Genomic DNA, 21,168 nt, shown 5'->3' on the forward strand with positions numbered 1-21,168 from the left:
AATAGTTCAAATGAATTTTTGACGTCTATAGCCGTCAATGGCAGTGAACGAGTTAAAACTGAAACGCTAACTACAAAACAGGAATCATGCAATGCTAAAAATGCTAACAAAAACATAAGTTAAGTACTGAATGCTACACGACAGTGAAAGGCTAAATGAGGCGGCTACTATTTCGCTTTGACTTGCAAGCACGCATTTGAAATATGAGTGCTGGCTGTGAACAACAAGCAGCAGTTTGGCAGATCAAATTAGCAAAAAGAGGATTCAAGATGGCACTCGCAGTATCAAACTAAACATTAAACACCATTCGTATTTTCAAACAAACACACAGCTTAACCTTTCCGTCCACTAGCATAATGCTAATGCTAACACGTAACGAGAAACACAGGCTAAAAAAAAAAACGGGATATACTGTATGTTGTGGTATCCCTTTAAACAATGGATATGTAGACAGACAATACAACAGTACTTCCAGTCATATATTCTTTATCATCTGCGGAAAATGGCAACTCTCACTGCAGCTTACTGAGCAGTTGTGATCGTCCCCTACAAGTACATCCCTGTCTGTCTTATGCTGCCCCCAGGTGGCCAAAACGCATGCACACCAGAAGAAACAGCACAAAAAGTATGACAGTTTAATTAATTAATTTATTATTTATTTTATGAAGTACCATTTTGAAGGGGAAAAGATGATTTGAGTGCTTGCAGATATAGAAAAGGTATCGAGGAGGACTCTGCAAGAGGGAAGGACCGTCCAGGGAGGCAAGAGATGTAGAAAGATGACGAAGAAGATGAAAGGATATCCGCCGCGACTTACGGGTTTCTTGAGGAAGAAGACGGAGACCGCTCCAATGAGAGGCATGTCCCCCAGGAGAGGCTCCATCACCACACGCATCACGCCGTGAAGCTGAACCGCAACGCCAGACAACACGTCAATGCCAGGTCGATTCAAAATCATCACAAAAAAAATGCGGATAAAACACAAAAGGCTCATACTTAACAAAAGTCTAATAACACTTCAGTTGAATACTGAACGCAAAATGCTAAACACGTACACCAAAATGCTAATGATGCTAACACAAATAAAGACTTAAGTACTAAATTCTAAACAAGTGCTAAAGACCAAATGCCTAACACAAGATGCTAAAAATGCTAACAAAAATAAAGACTACTAAAAGCTAAATGCTAAAATATGTTTAAATGCTAAAAAACTAAAAAGTTTCAATACACAAAGCTAAATATTACTAGTTTAAAAATATTGAAACAATGCTAACAAAAATACAGGAAATGGTAAACATGAAATGCTGAATACAAAATGCAAACGTGAGGTGCTAAAAATGATAAACACAAAAGGCAAAGTACTAAATGTTAAACATTAATTCAATTAATGCTATTGACGTTATAGACGTCAAATATTTTTTTTACACTTGTTAACAAGAGTATGAAAACCTAGAATGTTTTTATTGTACATTTAGAACAGATATCAAATTTATAATTAATCGCAAGTTAACTCGTGAAGTCATACAATTAATTACAAATAAAAAATTTAATCACCTGACGCAATTTTTTTTATAATCTTTTCTCTCTTTTTTAAACCGCGTCAGATGATTAAAAATGTTAATTGTAATCGCATAACTTCAATAGTTAACTCACGATTAATCATACATTTCATATCTGTTCTAAATGTACAATAAAACTGTTTTCATATTCTTGTTAACAAAAGTGGAAAAAATGTTAAACTAACAGAAATTGTTCAAATAAATTTTGGACGTCAAAAGCCGTCAATGGCAGTGAATGAGTTAAAAACTAAAAATCCCACCAAATGAAATGGTAAATAATAAATGCTGAATGTTCAAGGTTAACACCGCTGATTAAAAATAAAGAATAGGTCATGATAATCATGAAATGCTAAAAAAAATAAACAAATAAAAGTTAAATAGCAAACACTCAAAATTAAAGGCGAAATGCAAACGCTAAACATGAAATGCCAACAACGCTCACAAAAATAAATGCTAAATACCAAATTACAATGAAGACTAACATTAAATGCTCAAGGAAAAAAATGACAAACATCCAATTGTAATTGCTTAATAGCGAACATATGGGACTCGTGTTTTCCTTTGAAGTGGAATCAATCGGCACTGAGTAAACTTGTTGTTGTTGTTGTTGTTGTCTTGACTGACAACATAATCCTCACGCGTTGTGGGACGTCTGCTTTCAGGCGCTCACGCGTACCGGTTGTCAAAACTACAGCTGAGTCTCGTCACCGTTCTCTAAACGGAAAATACTAATAAAAAAAAAAAAGGCTAACAAAATACAGGCTGAGTAACTTAATGCTAAATATTCAAATACTAAATAAATACTCATTAGAGATAGACTGATGGTTTTTTTCAAGGCAGATTATCAGTAGTCAAGGAGACCGATAACCCATATTTCAAGCCGATATTCATTTGCATTAAGAGAGAAAATATTAGCGTGGTTTTTAAAAATGACTTTTTCTTTTCATTTTAAACATATAAAGAATTGACAGCTTTGTTGAAAAATTCTAACAAAAATTGCAGAGAGCTTCCAGGGTCATCAACATGTGTTAAGCTAAATTAAAAACTAAGCAAATGAATAATTCCCTAAAGTTTTCTACTGCAAGTCAAGTTTTCCAAAATTTCAACATATCTTCTTCATTTAAATGTTTTGTTTTTAAAAATAAACAGTGTAGTAGGGAGTTCCGCAGTGTCAGCATCGTTAGTTTTTTTCTAAAGTGGAAATTTAAATAAATCCATGAATAAAAAGATCCCTGTATCTCACCAAGCAACAAATGCATGTGAATGTAAGCTAATTTAGGGTTTTTGTCAAGGTTTGTAAAAGGTTTCAAAAGATCCTCGCAGACAGTAAAAAAAATTGTCTGAAAATGTTGTAAATGTCTTTGCGACAAGAAAAAACGGAATATCTTAAGAAAAAAACAAATATCTTATAAATCCTGATGAAAACCCAAAATTTCGTACATTTGCATTTTTGCAAGCATTCACTGCTCAGTGAGATACCAATTTTATCGGCCTTCGGATTAGTAAAAAGGCTGATGCCGATATTTGTCAAAATGCCAAATATCGGCACCAACAATCGGCCCAGTTGATAATCAGTCAATCCTTTATAGTAATCATTAAATACTAAAAATGCTCCCAAGAATAAAGTCTAAGTACTAAATGCTAAACAGTAAATACTATAAATGCTACTCAACTCAACAGCTTCATACAAAGTGTTGCATATGGAGCAAAAATCAAACACATCCAAAGCAAAGACGGTTAAAAACAGTAAATGCCATAAAACACTAAAACAATGTCGAGTCTCATGATAACAAAAACAAAGACTGAGTTACTGATTGCTAAATATGAAACGCTAAAATTGCTCACAAAAATGAAGCCTAAATACTAAATCCTAGATATGAAATGTGAAAAATGCTCACAAAAATCAAGACGAAAGGCTAAACACTCTACATGCTATAACCGCTAACAAAAATACAGGCTATTGGAGTACTAAATGCTAAACATAAAGTTCTAAATATTTGAATTAAAATGAAGGCTAAGCTTAAATGCGCGACATTAAAAATGCTAAAAATGCTCACGAAAATAAAGGCAGAGTACTAAATAATCAACAATAAATGCTAAAAATGCTAACAAAAATAAAAGCTAAATATAAATACTAAATGTTCAACGTGAAATGCTAAATATTTGGAAGGAAAATGAAGGTTAAGCACTAAATGCTTAACATTAGATGCTAAAAAAGTATTTTAAACAAGAAATGATAAAAATGCACAAAAAAAAACAAAGGCTGAATGCTAACAAAATTAAAGGCTAAATAACTAATGAACTCGCTAAAGTGTCATCGTTAATCGTCGCAAAGTTGCTCCTGTTCGCAGCCGCGCTGCTGGTGCAAGCACAGCAGGTCAGCTGGGACGCACTTTGAACTCGTTGCTAAATAAACACTTATTTTTTCTTTTTTTTTTTTTAACGTTTGCACAAACCAGTCACGACGAGAGCGAGCACCCCCGTGGTGGTCCCACTTAAGCAAAGAGAAGTTCCTCTGGCGTGCTCGGCAAACGGCGGCAGCAGCCCAGCGCGCTGATAACGACTGGTTTATCAATAACGAGTCTTGTTATCAGGCTTGAGTCAACACAGCGCAGGTCATAAAGACATGAAAGCGCTCTCGGCGCCGACGATACCTGGACGTCGTGGTCCACTACGCAAAACAAGCTAAATGCTAAACGCTAATGCCTTAAACAGGATGTGAAAAAGGTCAAAAGGTGAGAGGGTCAAGTCATGTCGTTGCCGTGACAACGATGTGCCCCGGGTACCTGGATGCTCTTGATTCCCGCCCTGCAGTAGTACTTCTTGATGTCCACGTCGATCTCCGTGTTGCCCACAAAACTGCAAACGAGACGAGACGCGTTAATATTGTCAGTATTCATTTTGTTTTGTTAACGAAAACTCGATCAAAATGTTTTCGGCAAACCACATTTTTCACCCGACGAAAACTAGACTCGACTAAAACCCTCGTTAATAAACAGTGTTGGGCAAGTGACTTCCAAAATGTAACATATTTCAAAATACTAGTTACTTACTTTAGAGTAATGAGTTACTCAAGTTTAAGTTACTTTACAACTTTTTTTTTAACCGGGGATTATTTATCTAATTATGATTTTGAGATTTTAAAAAGAAAATGAAAAAGATCACTGCCTTTGATTCATATTTGTATAAAGATTAATCACGCACCGAATATTCGGCCAAAAATGAGAAAAATACACATTTTGGGCATTCGGCCAAAATTAAATTGGAGCGGAAAAAACATGGCCGAAATAGGATGTTGTGGTAACGCATTTTAACAAAGCACAAATAAATACATTTCTTCTAAAGTCACACACGGCGTCCTGTACAGGTCTGCCGCCACGATAGCCAATAATGCTAACATTAGCTAAAGTATTTAGCACGGCCACCAGAACGAAAGTGAAAAAGTGGAAGCGCTCGTGGGGCTCTTATCAAAGAAAAACAAGAAGGCGCTGCAGGAGAAAAAGGAAGGTAAAATCCTGTCTCTGCTAAATGCAGATTATAATCTGATAATAATCTGTCACTAACACACAGTGACACACCCCCTTTCAAATCTGCAGCTAGCAAGTGCTACGTAACATTGATGCAACAGCTATAGGCTAACATTCAAACAATGTTAATCTGACCGCTAACTAATGCTAGCTAATTCACTAGTTTGAGTCATTATAGCCACTTGTTGCAGCCATTCCCACACCATGTTAATACTTGGGCGGTGCGCCCAAGTAAACTGGTCGCCGCCCAAGAAGTTTCCAAGAAAATATTATGTATTTTAAAACTATAAGGCGCACTTAAATTTGTCTTATGTGTGCACCGGGTTCCGAAGATCCAAAACAAACTGGGAGGCCGCGCCGCGATATGTGAATGGATTGTGAACGCCTGTTAAAGTGCACGGCAACGAATAACGTGAGTACCGTGAGTTAAATAGTTGAATTAGAAAGTAAAACTGAACTCACTATTTTACTCCAGTTGCCATTTTAAAACACATGCTAGAACGCTTGCTATTGTATTTTAGCATACATGCTACCGTTTGTTTTTAGCATGCATGCGACAAGTATGTATGGTACGGTGCGCTCGTTTTCGGAGCTGCAGTTATAGTTAGCCACTAGTAGCTCTGCGTAGACTGCGTGCGTGAATTGGAAAAAAAAGGCAAACTGTCAGTGTATGAAATGTAAAATGACAACAATTATTTTTTTGCCCTCCCCTCCCGGAGGCCACCCACCCAAGATTTCAAATCTGTGGGAAACACTGTGTTGTGCGTGAAGTTGTTTTAAATCAAAAAGATGAGAGGAAATTTTATATGAAATAGTTTTAGGGTCAAATGATTGTCCTGACTAAAATGTTGACAGTTTCTGTTGACTAAAATTAGACAAATAAAAATGATGTTTTTTTTGGACTAAAATGCGCTTAAAGTCGACTAAAAGGTGACTAAATAAAAATGGGATGAGTTTGACTAAGTGTGATTGAAATTGGACTAAAACTGACATTTTAAAATATAGTTAAGAACTAAGTCGGCACAATTAATTAAATTGATTCGGTTACTAGTTTGCTTTTTGTTTTCCAAAATAAAAGCACATGATCGAAAAAACAATGCTTTCATGAGGGACTTCAAAAATCAATGAACGATTACATTCCTGCTCAAAGTCTGAAATCAGCAATTGTTATATTCTCTAAATTTAAAAATGCCAAAGTCAAAAGGAAAATACAAATGATGATGTTACAATCCGGGTTCGGAGATGTTGCGGGGTTTGAGAAGCTTGCCACCGTGACGTACCTGATCTGCATGTCCATGATGACCTGCCGCTTGTCCACGTTCTCCGTGTACACTTTCACACCGTTCACCCTCAGAGGCTGCAAACAAACGTTTGAAAAAAAAGCCGTGAAGAAAAGACGCCGACGGATTGCGTGCGTGCGTGCGTGCGTGCGAGCGCGCTGACCTTGTCGCCCATGTCGATCTTGGAGAAGCAGAAGGAGCTGAGATACGGGTTGGCCCCCTTGACCGCCGGCTCGATGCTCTCCCTGAACAACTTGTCCACGAACTGGCAGATGAACGGCCACATCTGCTTCACCGTCTGCGTGAAGCGGGACCGCGCCGTCAGCGACATGCATCAACGCTCATGCTAAGATTTTTAGCTGGTGAGCTTCGGTTAGCATTGGCGGCTAACTGCATAGTGGCTACTGTGACTACAAGAAGAAGAGCAGGGTCGGTCGCGCCTCGCAACTTCATTATCCGTTGGAATATTACTTTTACAGGCCAGATTGGGGAAGGGGGGCGTTTGGTTGAGGGGAGGGGGGGGGGGGTTAGGGTGATGGGGGGGGCCCCCTGGGTAACGGCACAGATACATGGTCTCATTCGACTTCTAAAAATTGAGTCTGTCTGTGTGACAGAAAACGTGAGTGAGAACAAGAGCGGGACCGTCAGTGACAAGGTGCGTGGGTAAGTATGTAAATAAGAGATAGACAGTGAGTGAGATACAGAGTGAGTGAGATACAGAGTGAGTGAGTGAGTGAGTGAGTGTATAAGAGAGACGGCGAATTAGTGTGAGTGAGTGCAAGTTTGTGAGAATGAGATTGTGTGTGAGATTCAGAATACAGAGTGAGTGAATGAGTGAGTGAGATACAGTGAGTGAGATACAGAATGAGAGAGTGAGTGAGTGAGATACAGAGTGAGTGAGTGAGTGTATAAGAGAGAGGGTGAATTAGTGTGAGAGTGCAAGTTTGTGAGAATGAGAATGAGATTGTGTGAGATTCAGAATACAGAGTGAGTGAGTGAGTGAGTGAATGAGTGAGTGAGATACAGAATGAGTGAGTGAGTGAGATACAGAGTGAGTGAGTGTATAAGAGAGGCGGCGAATTAGTATGTGAGTGCAAGTTTGTGAGGATGAGAATGAGATTGTGTGTGAGATTCAGAATACAGAGTGAGTGAGTGAGTGAGTGAGTGAGTGATTTACAGAATGAGTGAGTTACAGAATGAGTGAGTGAGTGAGTGAATAAGAGAGACGGCGAATTAGAATGAGAGTGCAAGTTTGTGAGAATGAGAATGAGAATGAGATTGAGTGTGAGATTCAGAATACAGAGTGAGTGAGTTAGTGAGTGAATGAGTGAGTGAGATACAGAATGAGTGAGTGAGATACAGAGTGAGTGAGTGAGCGAGCACGTGCATGTTTGTGTGAGTGAGTGAGTGAGTGAGTGAGTGAGTGAGTGAGTGAGTGAGTGAGTGAGTGAGTGAGTGAGTGAGTGAGTGAGTGAGTGAGTGAGTGAGTGAGTTAGTACCTTATTCAGCCACTCAACTCTCTCCACATCAGGATAGTGGACCTGCGAAAGACATGAAAGCGCCACGTTAGTCAGCGAGCATCCAAGGATGCCACCAACAAAACTTCATCATACAAATAATAAATAATAATAATGCATCAGATTGATATCGCGCTTTTCTAGACACTCAAAGACGCTTTACAATGGATGGAGACATTATTCATGCACTCACACAGTGGCGGCAGTAAGCTACTTAAGTAGCCACAGCTGCCCTGGGGCAGGTTGACGGAAGCGCGGCTGCCCGTGTGCGCCTACGGCCCCTCTGACCACCACCGAGGCAATGCGCGCCAAGTGCCTTGCCCAAGGACACGACGACACACACAACTTCGCCATGGGAACTCTCAGCACGACGCGTGTGAGAACCGAGCGCTGCCCGTTCAACTTTTCTCAGCTAATTCTAATCATTGAAAATCTGCCACTGTTAACTTCTTCATACTGCTTTTTATTCTTTTGCCTTTTTTTGGGATGATTTGCGCCCCACTTCACGGCGTCTTCTCGCATGTAAACAAACACGCTCGGCTCCGTCTCGACATTCTTTTCGCTATTTCGGCGGGTGGCCTGATGTTTATTTTGACTTTGAATGTTAAATTTGCTCTGCTGCGCTACGACATCGACAAACAAATAAAAAGCTCTCCCGTAGACGTCCATTGCGGTGGCCCAATGAGAAAACACGATTGTCATGACGATGGTGATGGTGATGATGAAGATGTTTTCCTGGAAGGCAAAGAAATCGGAAACCAGGATGAGGAGAAGCTCTGGCGTCTATTTTTAAATCTGAAAGAGACAGACACTGCGTTCAAATGGAGGGAGGGCGAGCGAGCGAGAGCGAAAGAGAGAGAGAGAGAGACTCCCTGTCTTTGTGTTGACATTGTGTTGTCGTCGTGATCCTGGCTCAGCATCACTGACGACACCGTCCTCCCGCAGGCCACTACATTAGGGACAACCATCACGGGATCAAAATATTAGAAACAGCTGGCGGTATTAAACGCGCCGTGAACGGATGAATCTTTCGAACGACGGTGTACCTAATAAAGTGGCCACCCTGTTGACTTGAGGGAAAACCAAACATCTTGGATTGGAAAAAAACTGACCCCGGTTTCCAAAATCACACATCATGCTCTCATACGCGCTACTGAAATGCTCTCTCATGCCATCGACTAAAATACTTTCATACAGACTAGAGATTTTTTTCCATTCATATTTCGGTTACTGCTGAAACAGCAGGCAGTGAATGAGTTCATGAAAGGCTCTCACACAAACTAGTACACACATTTTACTTCTACACATAAGAAAGACACTCTCATACACACGACTAAAGATGTAGCGTGATGATGACTGACTGACTTAAAATGTTATTTCTTTAATACGTTTTTTTTTTGTCCGCTGCTTTGGACACAATTGGACAACATGTCATATTCGATCGACATTGGGGAATCCTCTCAGTACCTCATCTTTGATTTTAAGCTACTTTCCCTGCACACACTTTGACTGCATTTGAATGTCATTGTGCTTTGCCAGTTGGTGTTGCCTTCGGGGACAATCGGAAATCACAGATTTCCGTCCAAGAGAACCGAGTGACCAAATAACCTTATCCACTTGCGTTATCCATTTATCCATCAATCGACCAATGAAATAAGGTGTTTGCATTCAGGGACAATTGGAAAGTACAGCATTCTGCACAAAACAAGGGATGGATTCTTTCAAAATGTCCTTCAATCCACCCAACCATCAATCTATCATCAATCCATCAACCCAAATAAATCAGGTGCTGCATTCAGGGACAGTCGGAAATCACAGCTTTCCTCACAGAACAACCGTCCTTACCCATTCAGGTTACCTGTCTATCTATCATCTATGTATCAGGTGCTGCATTCAGGGACAGTCGGAAATCACAGCTTTTTCCGCACTTAACAACTGATTAATTATTGACGTTTACGTAAATCCGTCCATCAATCACTCATGTATCCATCCAGCCAAGTAAATCAGGCGATGCCTCCAAGGACAGTATGGAATTCACAGCTTCCAAACACAAAGCAACAGAGCGACTGCAAGCGGAGTCGAAGCAGAGCATCGCACACTGGTCGCATTGTTCCCATTCCTGTTCCGCCCGTTGGCACTCAAAAACGGTCGCCGTGGCCCCGCCCACATACCGTGCTACGAGACACTTGAACGCACCGTCAGCTGGCATGTCTTCAAACAACAAAAGATGTCACCGGCACTTGACACTTCATGATTTAGTTTAGTTGGAGCATAAAATTTAACTCCAAAGTGGCACGAAACATCTTGAACGGTCTTTTTTTTAGAAGAATTCTTCACCATCTTCCAAAGCGGTCGCGTGCGCTTCTTGCGATGTGCGCCGCGTTGACGACAAAGCGCTGATCGCCGTCTTTGTTGGCCCAGAGGAAGGATTAAGGCGACAACAGAGCCTGCCAATCAGCACGTGTGAACTTTGAACCCTCCGTTATCAGCGTACACTCTTATCACAATGACCGCAAACTTACGTGTCAGCGCGACACCACGCCGGCTCAAACGTATGGAGGACCAAAACTGCCAAAATTTTAAATAAATACTTTTATTTTAAAGTAACCAAAATAGAACTTTTGGGTCAAAACGCCACTCGTCATGTTGGGAGGAGAAAGATGCCGAGTTGCATCCCAAAAACACCAAACCCACTGTTAAGCATGAGGGTGGAAACGAGGGAAGCATGATAATATCGGTGGCCGACAATTATCGGCAATTATCGACCAATTTGACGGCATACAGATAAACCAGACAATAAAGAAATTGGCCAATTATTATCGGCAATTATCGACCAATTTGACGTCATACGGAGAAAGCAAATAATATAGTAGGACTTGAAAGTATATTTGTATTCAAGTGAATTTCGCAAACAATTATCATCTTACTTATCGGTTATCGACATCGGCACTTTCTAAATGATTGGTTTATCGGTATCGGTTGAAAATAGCATCATCGTGCTTTGGGGCTATTTTTCTGCAAAGGGACCATTTGTCTCTCATAGTTGAGGTATGCCTATGATGAAAATTACAAAGAAGTTGCACAATTGGTGCCTGACTAAATACTTGTTTTGCCCCACTATAAATAAATAAATAAATAAATAAAAGAAAGAAAGAAAAGTGAAAATAAAAATGGACATAAAAAATGTAATTCAAAAATTAAATACAAAAAAATAAATATAAATGGAAATTTAAAACAACAAAAATGTATTTCCATAAATAAATAAATCAAGTAAAAAATAAATACAAAAATAAAAAGCGAGATTCAAAACTTTCAAATTAAAATAACAATAAATGTGGAAATAAATACAAAAATAAATATATAAATAGAATTACATATCAATCAATCAATAAGACCGCTCTGCTCTCACATTTATTCATCTCATGCTACAGACACTCTGTCAAGATATTTTGAAATTTTGGAAACTTAAATATGTCTACTGTCTAAGATTAAAAATTAAAAAAAAATTAAAAAAATTTACCAATCTGAAAGGTTGTTCACTAAAAAAAATGGTTAAAGGCATTTCAACAAAAAATTTAAAATTGTGTTTTTAAAAATTTGAATGGCTATAAATCTCTTTCAGTCAAATACCAGTTATCTGCCTCCTCGACTAATAATCCGTATCAGTATCGGCCCTGAAACAAGCATAATGGGTCAATCTCTACTCTAGTCAACAGCAGTGAGTCAGTGAGTTAACTTGTTCATTGCCAGCCCAGTCAAAAAAAAAAAAAATCTTTGACATCAACGTCGTAAATGGCAGTGAATGATTTAATGTTGGTTTCTTGTTCGGCAGTTTTGTGCCGTCTGTCCTTGAATGGTCATTTTCACGGAAAAAATAAACTGTGAGTTCGGTTGTACTTTATTCAACAATTTAACAATGTACTCGCGTTATTTTTCGATCGGTCTTCATTTACAAGTCCTCATCTTCTGAATCCGAATTGAACAGCTGAACAATTTCTCCATCCAACATGGCAGGTTCCCCCCTCGTCATAATCGGAGTCGGTCTCGTTGCCGTGCGGCTGTTTAGCAATGATGCCGGTGTTTTTTTTTCGGGGGTAACTACTTTGGCACAACCCCGGCAGTATTTTGTTATCCGTTCCTGCTCGGTCTCGCGGCCAGGGTACGGGGGGGTTGTCGTACGTCGCCAAAAAGGTGGGGTCCAAACGGGGTAGACGAAATGAACTGCACGAAGCAGGAGGTCGCACTGCATTATTTGATCTCTCTTTTTATTCACTTTCTCGTTTAATCTCCACATTTCAGTTCGTTCGAGTCCTCCCTGCGTTGCGCGCTCCAAAGTCACACGTCATAACGTAGCCATTCACAGCGGCCCGTGGAAGCAGCCAACCAGGAACGAGCGTGAAACACGCCCGCCAATCAGAAACGCGCGGCGGCACAGCAAAATTTGCCCCGTAGCTTGGCTGAAGGGATAACGTCTTCGGAACCCAGCGCACACAAAAGGCGCACTTTTTTTTGTTGTTTTTTTTACTAGCTCGAAGGAGCGGCGGGTCGGATTTAGGAGCGGCGCCGCGTCGCTGCTGAATGAATACAAAGGAAACGCTGGAAAATCGATTCAATATTGATTCTTCCGATTTTTGCGTCCTCGGAGCGTCCAAGTAAGCACAGCCAGGCGGTCGTAATTCAATCATAGCAATGGACTCATCAGCGACAGTCCAGGTCTCCGTCAGGCAGAGGAAATCCAAGTTGTTGGAAAGGAAAAACTCCCTCAAAATAAACGTTTTGTTTGTCAATAACCGCGCATTTAACAGCGCCGTCCTTGTGGGTCCTTCCGTCCGGCAGTCTCAAGGAAGCTCCTTCAGAAGCTGGAGGTCGGCACCGCGTCCAAAACGTGGAGAGGCAGCGCGGCCGAAGCGTTTCGGGTGAACCGACGATCGGTAGCAGAGTCCAGGATACGCCACAGCAGAGTGCAGCCATGCGTTCGGGAACGAGACGGGGACGAAGCTTGTTCCAGCGCCCGTTTTGGCATCACCAGGTGGCCGCCGCTGTCAACACCGGTATGAGTTGTTTACGTTTTTATATCCCGCCCCCGTAAAGAGGTTGCCGGTTGCCTTTAGGAATAATGACTACCCCCCTCCAATGGTACGGAGGGGAATTACTTCTCGCGCATGCGCTGAAGCTACGTAATAGTCGGTGTCGGTGCCGTGTGTATGCACGTCATTTTTCTACGCGGCGTGCCGACGTCTGGGCCGACGCCGCGGGTGGGTAGGCGTCGGTCACATTTGGCCGACGTCGGATCGGTGTATCTCGGCTTTAACATGAGTTGACTTACCCACGACGGCAGCTCGGTGGTGGGCAGATTCTGCTTGAGAACTTTGTCCTCGTGCTCCAGGAAGGCCAGGGCGCGGTTGATCCTGTAGTCCTTGGCGCCGTGGGCTCGCCTCCAGTAGAACAAGGCCGCCAGTCCGATCAGCACCCAGCTGAAGCTGAATTCTAAGTAGCCCAGGATGTAGATGGGCAGGATGGCGGCGAACGTCTTGCCAAATTTCACCCACATCTCGGTGACGTCCGTCAGGGACGACTGAGGCCCGTCCGCCGGCTCCTGCGCCGGCGGGCCGAGCGAGGGGCCGGGAGGGCCGGCGGGGGCCGAGGCCGGTCCGTTGGGCATGGCGATCGATCCGGCCGGGCCTTCCGTCCTGGAGCCAACGCTGTTACTCATTTCTCCTCTGCAGAAGCACAAGGTCAGACATTTACTGCAAGGACGCACAAGCAGGACAAAACAACGCTCTCGTCCGGTGCCTCACAAAATAAGGTTTGCGCTTAAACATGAACATTGGGTCAAACAATTGACAACTAATTAATTATCACATTTATTTTTGATAGCAATTAATCCTTTAGAGACGATGTTTAACTTAAAATAGTTTAAATCCTCAGAATTTCAGCCTCTCAACAGTAAAAATTTTGCAATTCCTGCAGTCCTCCGGGAACGCAGACGAATTGTTTGTGTTTTTTTTTTTAATTCAGACATTTGCAAACATCTGCTTTGGGAAACAATGTTCAACATTTTTGACAATTTGCTAATGTACAATGGATCAAACCAGGAACTGAACTAGAATCAAATTTTCTTTGTGCATTTGTGCAAAAATACAACCTTTTTCTTTTTTGTGTAAAGCACTTTGAGTTGTTTCTTTACATGATTTGACTTTACTTACATAACATTATGTTTTTCCCCTGCTCTCTATTAGTATGATATTGTACATCAAAGAACATATTTGCAAGAATTAAGGTTGCTGTTTTTTTCAGATTAAGTGGCATAATTTTTACTTGAACATAGTCCTATTTTTCTAGACGTCCTGAAATTTGACCTAATCCCTTCATCAAACTTTGATTTATAACTTTGCAACTGTAACTTTGAAAGATAAGAGTTGGATTAACACTTTTAACCACATTGTTCCTTGAAACGATTTTACATGGAAAAAATTGTGCTTTATTTTCATAACATTATATTTTTTTTTTCTTTTGGGGGAAAAAAAACCGTATTATATAAATATTAATCAATTAATTAAACAGGAATGGTCCTTGGAAAATGTCTCCCAATAAGTTTGAGAAGGCCGGTGCAAGTCCCCAAAACCAATTTTTTTGTGTGCAAACAAAATCTTTTTTAAGTTACTTTATATTAACCTTGAAGAGGTTACCACTCAATTGCATGAATTTAATATAAAAATAATAATAATAATAACATGATTAGTTTTGTGTGGTCAAAGGAATGCAAATGATTTCCCATCGTTGCCCTCTGACGTCATTTGACTTGCATCGCCATTCCAAACTCTACCTACAAACATCCTATTTTTTTTAAAATACCGCGATTATTGGCGATCGCTTAGCCAAGCAGGGTGATTGAAATGATCCACAGCGGAACATGTTGAGCCTCTGTTGTATTCGGAGTACATCCGACGCTTACTAACGTTTATTTGTATCTCGTATTTCACTTCGTAAAGTGCTGTGAAGTGTCTTCGAGTTGCCACTGATGGCTGGCGGCGATGTCACGCCATGATCGAAATTGAAGCTTGTAGCGCTTCCTCAACTTTGTTTTTCATGCTTTCATGTACGCCGAAGCAAAGAACACCCTCCATCAAATCCAATCCGTAGCTTAGTTGCAATGAACAGAAGGCTCCTATTTACTCCAAGGAGTACAAACGTTAAACCAGATCAAATTTCAAGCGAGTCTGTCATGACGTTCTTTCCAACAAGTGACACGTCGAAAGGCTTCTTGCGTCGAAGCCAACGACAACCGGGCGGGGGGAAAGAACAAAAATCAACTTCTTCCGACAAAGCAACAAAACACGCAACACTTACCAGAATCTGCATTCGCTCTTTAAACGACCTCAAATCGAGCAGCGAGGACGCGCGGCGCTCCACATGCCGACCAGCTCGACTCCGACGGGGCTGACTGCGCCTCGGCGTCTCAGTTCATCGCGATGTGGAAGGCGCCGCCGCTGCTCGACCCGCCCGCCTCGCTCCAGCAACCCGGCAGGAAGCCGTCATCGCCGCGGTGAGGTCGGCCTCCGCCCCCTGGCCTGCTGCGGTACACTAGCGAGCCCTGGTGGCGAGAAGAAGAACAGCAACCGGCTTGGTCGAAATGGCAGCGAAAAAAGGAAAATACCTGCACTGTACATGGAATCAGATTTGTGCCAAAAACGAATCGAACAAAATTTGGGATTCCATAAAAATACAGTGGAATTCCCGCAGATTCCCGGTTTGCCGCCCGCAGTCAGCTATTTGCGGATTCCCCCCATCCATTCATTAAAAAAAAAAAACATGATAAAAATGTACTTTTTTCGGGGTTGATTTTTAGGGAATGCCGAACACCATTTTTTTGTTGTGGAAAACACACATAAATTGTTTAAAGCTTTGGAACTAGCGTAGATGCGTATTTTTATTAGCCTGTTGACGGCGTTTTGCATTGCTTGTTAGCATTAAGCTAGCAGACATTCATAAGGGCCAAGTTACAGCGTGTGGTCTGGTCAACGTACAATGATTTCATAAATTGGCTGTAAAGTTCCATTTTACACCAAATCCAACGTTCAAAGACCTGTGAGTAGTTTAATGCCTTTGTAGCTAACAATTCAACAAACTCTCCTATTATTATTATTATTATTTTGTCATCTCAGACTAAAGCCTGTTGAGCTGGAGGGTGTGTGCATTTAGCGAGTGTTGGTATTTCGAATTTGTCAGGTTTCTTATGCTTGCAAATAGCTTTCTTGTTGTCTTCAAATTTTTGAACATGTTAAAAAAAATTGGGAGCATAAGAAATCGTGCAGAAGACAGATAGTTTTATTTATGAGCAAAAAAAAACCTCAAAATAATGTTGTCTGGTGGCAATGACTCAACTCACTTCCTGAAAAGCAGCAGTTTGGCAGACATAGTGCCCCCAAGTGACTGTTGTAAAAACTCAAATTCTTTATACTCTATTGAGTTATTTTGCAGCAAATGTCTATTTTTATTTATTTATTTAAAGAAAAACATGACAATTTTTTAAAATACATTTTTGGTAGGATGGAACAGATTAATGTCGTTTCCACTCATGTCAATGGAGAGAGATGATTTGAGATACAAGTGTTTTGAGTAACAAGTGTACAGTACTCACAGAACCAATAGGACTTGTATCTCGAGACACTGTTGAACAGGAGGACGGGGGGAAAAAGGTGCTACTGAGAAAATATTAACGTTTTAGTTTTTAGGTTTGTTTTACAACCGGTGCATTGTGCAAACTTATACAAACTGGAACTTGAGGGGTCAAAATAAATACTTTAAAAAAAAAAAATTACTAATAACGAACTGACGTTAGTGGGGAAAAAAACGTAAAATAGATATTTGTTTTACTTTTAAAAGATTAGAGACAAAACGTCACGTAAAATCTCAACTAAATCAAAACAAAACAAACGAGCAAGGTAGTGAGTCGCCGTGCGCAACGAGCTTCGCCGTGCTTTCATTTTGAAATCTGCAAAGCGGAAGCAGAGTGCGAAAGCAAAAACAAACGTCCACAGACCCAAACAAACATGTCGGGCCGTGTATGCAACATACATATTGTTCGAATCTAAACGCTTGCGTGTTTCTTCCCAGTGTCACATTCATTAAGTGAAGTGTGCGTTTTGTGTCAGGGCGATGAAGAGTTTGGCGGCGTTGCACTCGCAGCTGGCGACCATCATGGAGACTCTGACTCGGGCGGCGGTGGCCGAAATCTGCCAGCTGGTGGACGACAGCTACGCCGTCTTCCAGGTGGAGATGTGCCGCAGCCGCAAGGAGAACGACGAGCTCCGCAGGAAGCTGGAGCTCATCGAGAACATCGTCGCCCACCGCGGCGGCGCGGAGAAAGCCGCCGTCTCGGGCGCCGAAAGCCCCGACGAAGCCAAAGAGGAGTCGGACGACGGCGAGTACTCGAGTACTCGAGTACTCAAGACACACGCCACCAAAAACTACTACTACGACTACTTCCACTGCTTCGAATTTATTCGCTACAATCACTACTTCAACCGCAACTACTGCTCAAGTGTCAAACTCGCTGCCTATAACAAAATTGAGATATTGCAAGCATTTTTTTTGTTACAAAGCGAATATTTTGCCGTAACCGGCTCCTACTTACTTACTTACTTCCGCTGTTCCTTTTACTACTGTTAAGTACTTCCGCTACTACATTACTACTACTAGCTACAAACTACTATTAGCACTTCTTGCACTCCTAATACTACTGCAACTTATTACTCGTGCTCCAAATTATCACTACTTCTGTACTATTATTGTTGCAAATAATACTTTCAACTTGAAATGTCTGCTACTCTAACTACTACTCGGGCTGTGCAATTATTTGAAATTCAATTCCAATTTCAATGATTACACTCCACAGTTACAAAATCAGCATAGTCGTTTTAAAAAAAACCCTCATTTTTTAGTTGTTTAAATGTATACATTTACACCTTTTTTAAATTTAAAAATAACTAATTGAATACATTTTTGTTTCATTCAAAAGCAACGTGCGTAATTATAGTGTTATAAAGAATTTTGTCTTAATATTTAAATAATATTTATATATTTTTAATTTTAGGTTTAAACATTTTCTTGTTTTGTACCACATTCTGCACTCCAACTTCAAGTTTTTGCCAACATAAATAAATATAATTATAAATTCAGTTTATTAAAAAAAATTGCATAATTAGAATGTTTGTATTTTTATTAGTCTTAATATTTAAATGCCTAAACATTTTCTTGTTTTGTACCAAAAAAAAAAATAATCGTTTGAATAATCATGATTTCAATTACTGCCAAAATAAGAGTGATTATTATTTTCTCCATAACCGAGCAGCCCTAACTACTATTACTACTACGACCGCTAGAAAAAAAGCACTTACTTTAGGCGACATTTTATTCATTGATTTGAATATTAGTTTTCATTGCAAAGTGATTTTTTGTTTTCTTCTTGTTGTCCAGTGCGTGTGGCATCATCGGGCATGGCCGACAGGTCGCCGAATGGCTGCAACGGCGGCCGGAGAAGAGGACAGCGTTTGTCGTCAGCGGCGACACCCGAAGCCACGCCCTCGGCAGCAGAGGTTGGTTAACATTCACGTTAACGCTCCCATTGAAAAACACGGCAGTATTTTTTGTGTTTTTCACGAGGTACTTCGGTATTTTTGTAGTCGCGCTGCAGCGTGCCATCGCCTAAATTTGACTTCTTTCTGAAACCGCGTGGGCGGGGTTTTGTGGTCCCAGGACAGCTCGTGCGCCGACGATTCAAGGAGCGAAGAGGATGTGCTTGCCGTCAAACAGGAAGTGGCGAGCGACAAGGACGATGCCGGCGAGCTGCTTCTGGACGAGGGCGGTATGCGTCAAAGCGCGCCGACGTTCGTTTGTTGCCGTGCGATGTCGGGATAGACCGATTATCGTCCGGGCCGATTATCGGCACCGATATTCAGCATTTTGACGAATATTGGCATCGGCCATTTTAAAGAATCATATGGCCGATAATAGATCCTTTTTTTTTTTTAAGTGTTAACTTCAGGGAACTCATTTAAATTAAAAACAAAACAAAAATTCTGAGATGCTGCTGACCTTGGCAACTTTCGGCACCTTCTGTTTTTGTTTGAAATTAAGACTTAAGATAAGTAAAAATTTAATACTTCAGATGTTTTGAAATGTTGGCATACTTTATTTGCTGTAGGAAACAATTGTTTAAGTTTTTATTTAACTTTTGAAAACATCCCTGGGAGATCCCGGAACTTTTTCAAAACAAAGATGTTAAGATTTTAAAAAAGGGAAAAAAAAAAAAACGCCAATATTTTACAAACCCTAAAAGTTGTTCAATAAACATATGCTTGAAAATTCCCCCAAAATTAAGAGCTGGAGTTTGTATTTTTTCAAATTTTGATGCCAATATTTTCCCATTTAGTGAAAATGACCATCGCCAACCAAATATCGGTTATCAGCGTCCTTGACTACTAATAATCGGTATCCGTACCGGCCCTGAAAAAAATATATATCGGTGTATCTCTAATGTGATGTCATCAAGGTTATTAGAGTTCAACAACAATTAACTAAAACTGAAAAAATATTTTTGAAAACGAAAAAAAAAATGAAAATGCTTTAAAAAAAACATAACTGAAACTACATTTTTCGCTTAAAACTACATATAGCGTTAGCATATACCGCATTAGCATATACCGCATAATGACGAACACGTGCTAACGTTAGCGTCCTGGTGTCTGTTGATAGAAGGAGCAGAACTTGCGCCCCAGCAGGCAAAGCAAGAAGCCGGTACTTCCAGAATTTTCACCGCCACCTCATCTTGTTACCAAAACAATGCGCCGCCTCAAGGTTCCCACAGCTTTTCGGGCTCCCCGGGTCCCGCCGGAGACACCTCCTTGGACGTGGTCTACCACTTGGCTTCGGAATCCGACGGCGAAATCCCATCGGCGAGGAAAAGCTCGGCCTTGGTTTGGGGGGGCCCCGACCGGGCTGTGACTTTACGTGATCCCCGACCGGGCGCCGGCGAGCTGGACCTCTGCCCTTTGTGGGCCAATCAGGGCCTGTCCAGCATCCTGGTCCTCCCCCACCGACCGGCGTCCGACTTGAACGCCGCCTTCCCTTTGGCCCTGGGCTCGTACGGCGTGGACCGGAACCGTTTGTGCAGGGACCGGCGTTTTGTCTGCAACTACTGCGGCAAGTGGTTCTCGTCGGCGCGCAGCCTGGAGACGCACGTGCGCGTCCACACGGGCGAGCGGCCGTACTGCTGCGGCCAGTGCGGAAAGCGCTTCACGCAATCGGGCCACCTCAAAACGCATCAGAGCGTCCACACGGGCGAGCGACCGTTCGCCTGCCACCGCTGCGCCAAGAGGTTTGCGGGGAAGCAGAACCTGAGGATACACCTGCAAAAGCACCACCCCGGACCGCAACAGGAAGGCTGAGCCCGCTCGCTTCCTGGGGCGACTCGCCAAAATAACAGATACCGTATTCTCACGACCATAAGGCGCAGCAATTCCTTTCCAATTGCTCATGTTGTGATTCAATTTTAATTCTTTAGGTTGCATTTTATTTTTGTTTCTGTCATATATATTTTTTTAAATCTAGATTTTGATTCAATGTCAGTTCTTTAGCTTGTGATTTGATTCAACTTCGATTCTTTTTGGATATGATTGAATTTGACTTCCATTGTGATTCTTATCGCTGATTCAATTTGGGTTCTTTAAGGGTGTGATTCAATTCCATTTTTTCATTTGATTTCAGTTCTCATTTCGATTTCATTTTGATTCTTTAACTGTAAATCGGTTCTGGTTCAATTCTTTCGGTTGCAATTCGATTCAATTTAAATGAGAGTTTTCTCGGATTTCCATTCTTTAAGACTTTCAACACATTGATGTCGATTCAGTAAGAAGTCGAAATACACAAGTAAATAAAGAACTGTTTTGAAATAATTATTTTCACGCCTCTGTGAACATGCGTGATATGTTGCCTCACTTTTTTTTTAGCAATACAACAAAATAGTTTTATCTATTATGAGAGTTCTGTATAAACACTGAAAAGTGCATGTAAACTGAATATATATCTCCCCTCTTGTAAATTGTGATGATTTTTTTTTTTTTTAGTTTAAAAAATTCCTAATTTTTGTCTATTTCCTGACTTGGGAATTTACACTACAATCCAAAATAACCAAAAAAACAACGCTGAGTAATTCTGCGAGAATAGAATTAATTGCAGCATCCATTGGCCTGTTAGGCTTGTTTCTTTCCCCCGCCATCGCCGC

The 21,168-nt window shown here is 41.1% G+C and overlaps 2 protein-coding genes across 4 annotated transcripts in view; one reads left to right on the top strand and one right to left on the bottom strand.

Moving 5' to 3' along the window:
- Positions 1 to 15,422, bottom strand: part of esyt2a (extended synaptotagmin-like protein 2a) — a 38,420-nt gene extending 22,998 nt beyond the window's left edge. Inside the window, exons 1-7 of one of the 2 annotated variants that reach the window (XM_086071467.1) lie at positions 15,234 to 15,422; positions 13,210 to 13,603; positions 7,866 to 7,907; positions 6,530 to 6,664; positions 6,367 to 6,443; positions 4,346 to 4,418; positions 818 to 907 (exon numbers count right to left, since the gene is read on the bottom strand). In XM_086071467.1, the coding sequence (XP_085927593.1) occupies positions 818 to 907; positions 4,346 to 4,418; positions 6,367 to 6,443; positions 6,530 to 6,664; positions 7,866 to 7,907; positions 13,210 to 13,596 (804 nt within the window). In that variant the 5' untranslated portion in view covers positions 13,597 to 13,603; positions 15,234 to 15,422. The remainder of the gene's footprint in view (positions 1 to 817; positions 908 to 4,345; positions 4,419 to 6,366; positions 6,444 to 6,529; positions 6,665 to 7,865; positions 7,908 to 13,209; positions 13,604 to 15,233) is intronic. The other variant, XM_086071476.1, reaches the window with a different exon arrangement.
- Positions 15,423 to 16,892: 1,470 nt separating this feature from the next.
- LOC147180419 (uncharacterized) lies at positions 16,893 to 20,842 on the top strand. Of its 2 annotated transcripts, none has more exons than XM_086058970.1 (4): positions 16,893 to 17,319; positions 18,363 to 18,481; positions 18,642 to 18,750; positions 19,641 to 20,842. In XM_086058970.1, exons 1-4 carry the CDS (start codon positions 17,043 to 17,045, stop codon positions 20,330 to 20,332), a joined length of 1,197 nt encoding a protein of 398 aa, XP_085915096.1. In that variant the 5' UTR covers positions 16,893 to 17,042; the 3' UTR covers positions 20,333 to 20,842. The 2 variants fall into 2 exon arrangements, with proteins under 2 accessions (XP_085915096.1, XP_085915105.1); XM_086058979.1 differs by having other exon boundaries at positions 16,893 to 17,307.
- Positions 20,843 to 21,168: the final 326 nt, after the last annotated feature.

The sequence above is a fragment of the Leptonotus elevatus genome, chromosome 1, assembly GCF_054856555.1.
Source record: "Leptonotus elevatus isolate MCC_2025b chromosome 1, RoL_Lele_1.0, whole genome shotgun sequence".
Classification (NCBI taxonomy): Eukaryota; Metazoa; Chordata; class Actinopteri; order Syngnathiformes; family Syngnathidae; genus Leptonotus; species Leptonotus elevatus.